Source organism: Sylvia atricapilla, chromosome 26 (assembly GCF_009819655.1).
Source record: "Sylvia atricapilla isolate bSylAtr1 chromosome 26, bSylAtr1.pri, whole genome shotgun sequence".
NCBI classification, from domain to species: domain Eukaryota; kingdom Metazoa; phylum Chordata; class Aves; order Passeriformes; family Sylviidae; genus Sylvia; species Sylvia atricapilla.
The window spans coordinates 605,578-614,215 of NC_089165.1; the positions used below are offsets into that span (position 1 = coordinate 605,578).

The 8,638-nt window shown below is 52.8% G+C and overlaps 1 protein-coding gene across 2 annotated transcripts; it reads left to right on the forward strand.

Annotated features, from left to right (window-relative positions):
- Positions 1-1,007: 1,007 nt before the first annotated feature.
- Positions 1,008-8,381, forward strand: PRAM1 (PML-RARA regulated adaptor molecule 1). 2 transcript variants are annotated; one of them, XM_066336138.1, is made up of 10 exons: positions 1,008-1,148; positions 2,508-3,192; positions 4,665-4,737; positions 5,139-5,251; positions 5,555-5,609; positions 5,855-5,957; positions 6,205-6,367; positions 6,984-7,017; positions 7,584-7,618; positions 8,078-8,381. In XM_066336138.1, the coding sequence occupies exons 1-10, from the start codon at positions 1,146-1,148 to the stop codon at positions 8,080-8,082; spliced, it is 1,269 nt and encodes a 422-aa protein (XP_066192235.1). In that variant the 5' UTR covers positions 1,008-1,145; the 3' UTR covers positions 8,083-8,381. The 2 variants fall into 2 exon arrangements, with proteins under 2 accessions (XP_066192235.1, XP_066192234.1); XM_066336137.1 differs by having other exon boundaries at positions 5,864-5,957; positions 6,205-6,496.
- Positions 8,382-8,638: the final 257 nt, after the last annotated feature.

Genomic DNA, 8,638 nt, shown 5'->3' on the forward strand with positions numbered 1-8,638 from the left:
CAGTGCCTCTCTGACACCCCGTGCCCCAGCACGGCTCTCGGGCCGCCCTCTCCCCACACACAGGGACGTGCCCTCTCCCTTGCGGCGGCACGAGCAATGGGGCAGGTGGGAGCTGGCTGTCACTGCTCTCTGCCCGTCCTGTGCTCCAGAGTCAGCTCCCCGTGCGTCCAGTGGGGGATCTCCCAGCACCCTCTCTCCATCCCATCTCCAGCTGGCGGGATCAAGCTCTCCAGCTCTCCCTTGGGCACCCACTACCCTCCACAGGACCCTCAGGACCACCTCCCTTGGCCAAGAGATGCAGCCCTTCCCCAGCCTTCCCCATGTCCTCAAACTCTTGTCTTTTCCTTAAACCGTATGCAGGCAGAAGCCACCTCAGGCACTGCTGGTGGGACACCTTCTCAAAGGGCTGCAGGGACGTGCCAGTCCTGGAGCAGGGACACCAGCACTAACCAGCAGGCCAGAGCACCCCTGCCCGGGCTTGACTCGACCTGTCAGACCATTCCTGCTTTAGAGGCAGTAAACAGGGACACCAGGCCACTTACATACTGCGATGGCCCGACACAGCACCCTGCCATACGGAGCTTCCCCTTGCTTCCCAGAGGAGTTAGGCTCTGCAGCAGAGCTCATGTCTCACAGTTTTGGATACTCCAGGAAGCCATAGCCCTCACCCAGCTTTTTTGGGCTCCCACAGAGCACAGCTGTGCACCCACTGCACCTTCCCACTCTGCAAGTCATGTGCAGCTTTGAGTCCTGACCTGCAGAGGACACCTGGGCCACCATGGGACAAGGACATTGCCCACCCTCCAGGTCCCAATCCTTCGCATCCCGCAGTCAGCTCCCAAAACTGAGGCTCTCCTCCGGGTAAGGATCCTATGGCCAGAAGGACTTGGTGGACTGCAGTTGTCAAACAGTAGCAGAGCTAGTGGTGTACCAAGAGCTGCTCCTCCTCCTCTTTCTCCTCCTCCTTGTGCAGTCTCACCATCAGGCAAAAGCAACTTCCTGGCATTGCAGACAGCACCTCACCAGCGGTTAGGAAAGAGCTTCTGGTTTCAAGGGAGGGGGAGCCTCAGAGAGGCTTGTCCAGAATGCTTTGGGTGGTCTTCAGCAAGGAGGGGAGCACACAGGAAAGCATCCACTAACAGAAGATGGTGAGTAAGAACCAGACTTGGGCTGTAGTGGACATGGGGACAGGGCACTGGGAGCCATACATCCTGGTTGGAAAGGTTTTAGGGATGTCCTTGTGAGGGGCGGGATCTGGCCATGACCCTTGCACCTTCTGAAAGCTGAAATCCTCCTGTACATCTGAGCTGGATGGAGTTTCAAAGGTCTCTGACCAGTTTCTGGGCTCAGAGGAAGGTTTTCTGGGTGAATTTAGGCTTAATATAAACATCTGTGAAAGGAGGAGGTCACACTCCCACCGAGTCCAGGAGAGCCCCCACCAGCACAAAATGGATTGGAAAACCTGGAACTGATCACAGTGATGGCAGTGCTGTACATCCAAGGGCTCTGAGGGAGTCCCAGCTCATGGAACAGGCCCAAAACTGATCATTACAAACCACCAAATCATTCAGGTGTTGAAAATCCCAACAGTATGTTTAGGAATCTGGAAAATGTTGTTTTTTTCACTAATTTGAGTGAAAGCCCCACTGCTGGTAGACAGAAAATGGCACATTCATGCTGCTTCAGCACTGCTATGCCAAGTGCTCCATTTGAGGGTTTACCAGGAAAACTGGGGTGTTTGCCTGGGAAACTTGCACTTTTGTAACTCTGTATATATACATTTGATCAGTTACCTGATCTGAAAACATTGCATCAGCTTTTTTCCATATCAGCCCTTCCCTTGTGAAAATAAAAATTATGCAATCACAAACCAAAACTGAAATCCCAGAAGGAGAAGAACTCCAAAATTTAGGTGTACAGCTCCAGCGAAGCAGCCAGCTCTGGTGCAAAGGGACCACTGTGGTCTGGGGATAAGGGCATGGGAGAAAGATGGGGAGGGTAAGGTGATCCCGCCCCTTTTACAAGGTCCATATGAGAAGCTTAGGAAAAATGTAGCCCCATTCTGTAGCTTTGTGCCATACCTCCAACCTGGCAGTCTTCTTCCAAGATTCATTCACAGCCTCCTCCAGGCAGCTTTTCTCTGGAGGCTCTAGAAAAAGGTGAATTTTGGTCACCGAGGAAGCTAAAGGCAGCTAGCTCTGTGCTGGAGTAGATGTGTCGTGGTTTGTGTGTGCACATTGTGAGCCACACAGGAAGGACATGTCAGAAAAGTAGGGCAGTCTGCTGCCTCTTGGCTTTTTTTCCTAGTACCAGCTTGGTGAAGCTTCATGTTGTTTTCTCAGATATGTTTCAGGACCTTTTTGAGCAAAGGTTAGGGAGAGCCTCTCATTTTGTGGAAAAGACTTAGTGTGAGACAATGTAGAAGGAATACCACATTCCCCAGGGAAATTTCGACTTGTTTGCCTCCATGGTGTTTTAACTGGAACTGTTTTTCTTAATGGTTGCAGATGCACATGGAGGGGAGAGACGCCGTGGTGAGCCACCTTCGGGCAAAGTTCCAACAGAACAGGAAAGAACCTCCCAAAATGCGTGGCTGGCCAGAGAGTCACTCTGCAGCCTTTCATGGACCAGAGCCAGGAGAAACCCCTGCCATGGCCTCCAAGGGTGATCCTCTTCAGGAGTCCCCCTGCAGCAGGAAGGTGGACTGCAGCAGGGCCTCTCCATCTCACAGTACAGGTCAGAGTTTGGGACAGCATTCATCTCATTCTGCCTGTGAGACCCCGGCAAGAATGGTGTGTCGGAAGAAATGGATGTCTCAAGATGCCAACTTCCACCCAGTGCCTCCAAAGCTAGGAGGAGATGTGTTGAACAAGAAGGTGGAAGCCCGTTCCAATCCTCCCCACAGGAAGCCAGCCCAGCAGACACGGCCACCTGCCAAAGACAAGGGAGCTCCAGCAGTTCTTGCCAAAGGCGCAGCTGTTGCAGCCCCGCTGCTTGCTGTGGGAAGCCCCCAAAGGACAGGGCACTCAGCTCTGCCCCGGAGGAAGCCTTTGCCACAGGTCCGGGAAGTGAGAGTGAAGCCAGGCAAGCCCCGGCGCCCTCCTCATGTGGATTTGGCAAAGTTCAGAGCAGCTGCACATCCTGGGACATCCATCTGTCCTGCCACAGAGCCACCAAAGAGTGCTCAGCTGGGTATGGCCAGGCACTTTAAAGTGTCTCAGGGAAGGGTACTGCTCATTCAGGAAGGAAAATCACCCCAGTTAGAGCGTGAAGGTCTTGGGATATGTGGAAATACTGGAAGGGCTGATGAAGAGGTGGGGGCTTGTATTATTAGCAAAGGGGCTTTTATAGGCAATAGCATGAGGATGAGAATGAGAGAGAAGGAGGGCAGGTGGAGAAACAAAGTGCCCAGTCCCTGGCTGGGCATAAGTTTCTGTCTCTGGAGTGTTTGTAGGAAGTAAGGTTGGAGTAAGTAACACGAGAGATATTTCCGAACTGGAGTGAGCCCAAGATGGTTGGGGACTGGAGCACATGGAGAAAGAAAGGCTGAGACCCAGGCTTGTTCAGCTGAGAGGAGAGGGAGGAAGGGGAGATCTCACCGCCCATGGCTATCTAATGAGGAGAAAATGGGGCCAGACTCTTCCCAGAGGTGCCCAGGGGCAGGCCTGGGTGTGATGGCCATGAGCAGTAGGGGAGGTGCCAGTCAGACACTGCCTTGCCAAGCTCCAGTGGCCTGCCAGATGTAGGCTGCTGCAGTGGTTTCTCACAGTTGCTGTTCTGCTAATCCACACTCCAGGTGATGAAAGCTGTTTCAAATACCATTTCTTGCTCAACTTCTCTAACCATGAGAGTAGACTTCCCTTCCTTTAGAGAACTGAAAAATTAAGCTGGTCGATGTTATAATTAAAAGGTGCTGTTAGGGCTGGCCACGCTGTTTTGCTGGGAGATTCTCACAGGACTGCCTACAAGTATCTATTTGTCGCATGGGTCCTGAGGCAAGCTGCAACATCTAGAATTATACCTTGCCTTGATTTGATTATTTTTGTTAATTTTTAGGCCAATCTTATCATTTTAAGTGCCAAGTATCTGTTTGTATATTCCTTGGTACCATAAACCAGCAGAGATTTGATGTTGTACTCTGGTCTTTGTGCCCATTTTCTGTTGGTCTAGTTGACCAGGCTGGAGACAAGGCTTGTGGTACAAATAATGGCATGTTAGCAGGGGTGTGGTCATGCTGGCAATTGTGAAGGGGCAGAATTCTGGCTGATGATGCTCCTGAACATGTGGAGATATCCAGGACTTGCCCTGACTCTGATACATGTTTGAAATTTAGCAGTTTTCCACATTCATTATACCTGTTTTGGCCTCTTCCCCTCTCTTTCCATCATTTGTCCAGGGAGAAAGTAACATTAGAAATATACAAATGGGAAAATACATATTCAAGGTCCTCAGTGAGGAACCTGATGAGCTGTGCACCAGTGTGCTGGAAGAAAATCCCTAGACTATGGAGTATAAACTCCTTCCTCTATCAAGATGTGTAGTCACACACCACCTCCCCCTGCACTAAATCCAGCCCAGAGTGGCTCTGACCTCAGGGCAGCTGATAGAGCTGAAAAGAAAATATGAAATAATCCCTCCCTGCTCCCTCCTGCTGTTTGTCACAGGTCACCTGCAACCAGGTTGTGCTGCCTCGGTGCCCACATGGTTCCCACTGCAGGATGCTCCAGGTGGCATGGGGTAAGGACTGAGGCAGCACTGCTGTTCTAGGTGGCTTCCAGGCTGTGCAAGCCTCTGGGAAGGGCACGAGATGTGACAGCAAGAGAATGTTTGGGTTTTCCTGCCTGCTGCTGGAGCCCAGGGTGTGCAAGCAGCTCCCACAGTGTGAAGCATGGCCATCCCCTGGGGCTGTGTTACCTCACTGTGGCCATTGCACCCGGCTGCCTGTCCACATCCAGCTGTGTGAGGAGCTGCTGGCACAGGGCACAGAGCTCCTCCAGCTCTGCCCCAGAGCCAGGGCCAGTACATGGCCAGCCCACCTGCTTGTTCCCCACCCTCCTCCCGGCAGCCCTGGTTCTGCCCTCAGCCCCCAACACCGTCATTGCAGCAGCACTTCCTAACCGTGCTCCGCCTCACTGCAGGGATGAAAATGAGATATATGATGACATTGAGCCTGTTGGGCTGGCCAGGAGAAGCCCAGGCCTTCTGCTGCCCTCTGTGTCCCAGCTGCCAATGTATCCCTTCCCCAGAGGAGGTGAGTACAGGAGGGGCTTGGATGCTGTTTGAGGTGAGACCTGAAGCTCTGAGAGTTGTGAGGCCCCGATGAGCCTTGGACAGTGGCGGGGCCTGTGCTAAACCTGCTGCTTCCCACACAGGAGGGCAGGGTTCCTCTTGTAAATGGGAACAGGAAACCCTGATCCCTCTACAGTTGGGGGCGAACTCAGGGTTTGGTCCCAGGAGGAGAAAGTTCTTGCTGCTCATTGTATCCCATGTTGGCAGGTGTTTACACCTCACAGCAGCCTCATGGCAGCATCTCTCCTGGGGTTTGGTTTTACAGGTGGAAATGCTGGCCGAGCCTCTAACAGGGTTACCTTGCTGGCAGCTACACAGAGGTAACAGGGGTTTTTTACTCTTTCTAAGGGTCCCAAAATGGCCAGGGCTCCTTGCTGCTCAGACAAAGCTGCTGCTTTAATGGTCTCTGCTGGGCTTGCAATAGGAAGAGTTTGTGGTGAAGAGCACAAGCTGCAGGCTGTACACTTGGCCTTGAGAGCTCCCAAAACCCCAGAGCTGGAACAGGGAGAAGGGGATGGGAGGAAGCAGAGCATGGGGGTCATCTGAACCTTCCTGTGGCTTTCAGTGACTGCAGAGAACCCCAGGTCTCCCAGAAGATGAAAACCATGACACTCAAAGCGTGCAAGAAGGAAGAGAAGATGGACAGGGAGTTTCAGAAGAAATTCAAGGTAAGCAGCAGTGAGTGATCACCCTCCTGGGAAGGGTGCAGTGCAATGGCAGAAAGGAGCTCTGCTCCACAGTAGTATTCAGATCACACCCTGCCTTGTTCCCCCAGGTCACACCAACCCCATTCCCCCAGATCAGACCAGTCCCACAGACCATTTGGCCACAGGGGAATATGCTTTTTTTCAAGGAGGGAGGGTGGTCAGACCTGCCTGACTTAACTCCTCATGAGCACTGCTGTTTATGTTTCAGTTCAAAGGCAGCATCAATGTCCTGACTCAGATGATGGTCGATCCTGCAGCAACAGAGAAGAGGGGCGGAGCGAAAACCCTGCCACTGAGACGGGGAGAAATCCTTGATGTCATCCAGTTTACAAATCAGGAGCAAATCCTCTGCCGGAACAGCCAGAGGAGGTGTAAGTCTGGAGAGGGATGGGGTTTGCCCACAGCAGGGAGAACAGCACAGTTTTGGGAAGAAGCTTCTTCATGCAAACACCTCCTGACACTCCTCCTGACAGATCTCCTCCACCTGTTAGATCTCACAGGTACCCTGCTACCCTGAGAAGGTTCCCACTTTTCTCTGCACAGATGTCATGCTTTTCATTCCACTCAGCAGCAGCATTTCTGCTGTGAGCTGGACTTGTCCTTTCCCTCTGCTAAAAGCTTTTGCAGTCCTCGAAGCCTCCAGGCCACCAGCCTGGCATACTGGGCTTTGCCATGGGCTCAAACTCCACAAACTGTCTGCACTGAGGGATGCTCGCGTGGAATGGGCTGCAGATCCCTCAGGCAGAGAGGAAGGGATCAGGCAAGAGCCTGGCAGGCTCCTTCCTGACATTGCCCAGAGCAGGTTCCTCCAAAGGGTCCAGCTTGGCTGCCCAGAGCTGGATTCCTCCTTGTCCGAGCTCTTTCGAGGAACATGGGGTGTTGCTAAACCCTGGGCAGGGGCAGGTGCCAGGGTGATTCCCACTCATGCCCTGGTTCCCTGCACATCCTGACATGTTTCTTCACTCTGTTTTCTTCACTCTGTTGCAGATGGCTATGTGCCCCAGGCCGTGATGCTGCCTCTGTGAGTACTCTTTCAAGCCCCTTCATCTCCACTCCATGAGCTGCAACAACAGCTCTGTGAGTGGCCAGTGCTAAACAAGTCCTGACTGACTATCAAAACTACCCAGTTCAGGCTGTGACCATAAGCCTAACACCAGCTGGTTCCTCCGCGGTGGAATCTACTATTTCTGGTGTCAGGAGAGATTCTGTCACCGAGGCACTGGAAGCACTCCCCAAGCTGTGGTCCCTTGTGTGGGACCTGCCCAGGCACTGCTCAGAGTGTCTGGCACAGGATGAGGGTGCAGCCCCTCTGCATGTCGAAGTCTGCAGCTCCTGGCAGTCTGGGATGAGGCCACCAACCTGGGAGGGGCCAGAGTCATCTTAACCCCACTCCAGATGGTCCCAGCTATGCAGGGAGAGCATAGCACTGGGAGGGGAAACTGTGCTGCAGCTGGACACCAGACTCCACAGACAGCTCAGGAGGAGATGAGACAGATATAACAGCAGGAGCTGCCCCTTGCTCAGGGTTGGGAGGTGGTGGGACATGGGAGACCACACTGCCCACAGCACTCATCTTTGTCCTTGCAGGGACACTGACATCTATGATGACATTGAAATTTATGGTAGGTGCACAGAACTGCTGCCATACCCCTTCACAGGCCACAGTGACCACCATGCCAGCACCAGGTGGTGCTGATCCTTTGCTTCTCCTGACCCTTTGCTGTTTTACGGTCTTCCCTCTCTCCCTTCTCTCTGTGCAATTCCTCTTCCTCTCCCTGAGGTATTCTCTACTTACTCACAGTTCCCTAAAAGTCTTCATGTTCCTCTGTTCCCAATTATTTGGGCTTCTCAGCACCCGGTTCTCAGCTTGCTTCCTCCACTTGCTGCCAGCACCAGGGCCCATGTCATTTGAGGTGTCCCTGATCCCCCAGACAGGTAGGACTCTCCTTTCCCAAGCAGTTGCTCTCTCCTAACATGCAAACTCCATCCCTGGCTGGCAGTTGGCTCTGAAGATGGAGCTGAATAGAGACAACTGTATTTCAGCTCTGCTCACAAGCACACACTTTATCTAATTCTGGCAGGTTGAGCCAACCACACTGAGGCCAAAGGCACAAGACAGCACCACAAAGACCTCCCCAGGGGTTGAAACCTGAACAGCACCAGACACCAGCCTCCTTTTGTGAAAGAGTTCTGCTTCCTCCGAGACAGAAGGAGCTCTGCTTCCTCTACAAACTCACCGTGTCCCTGCCAGAACAGTGGCATGGCTGCTCAGCATATGGGGCTGCATAGATCCTGTCCCCGGGGCAGGGGGCCCCAGATCCTCAAGTCACACCATCACTATAGCTCTGTTTTGTCTATGTAAAATATAGCAATGGTTCAAGAGGGTTTAATGGCTTGTTGTTGTTGTTGTGGTTGGTTGGTTGGAGAGAGAGGGGTAAAATCAGGCCTGTGAATGTTTTAATATTTTCCCATTCCCAGAACATCTTCAGGCTGGGACCCACCTGCCCAATCATTCTGCACCACACTGTGGCCCCAGTGATACTCCTGGCCTGAACCAGAGGCAAACTGGACAGAGAAATACTCTATCATTAATTATGGACCAGGTGCTCCAGCAGCATCTTATGGCCTTGGGGCAGCTTCCC

What these genes read in the sequence shown, in the direction of transcription:
- PRAM1 (XM_066336137.1), top strand. An exon ending in GATGCTCCAGGTGGCATGGG is followed by an intron (nt 4,738 to 5,138) that starts GTAAGGACTGAG and finishes GCCTCACTGCAG; the next exon opens with GGATGAAAATGAGATATATG. An exon ending in CAGGCCGTGATGCTGCCTCT is followed by an intron (nt 7,018 to 7,583) that starts GTGAGTACTCTT and finishes TTGTCCTTGCAG; the next exon opens with GGACACTGACATCTATGATG.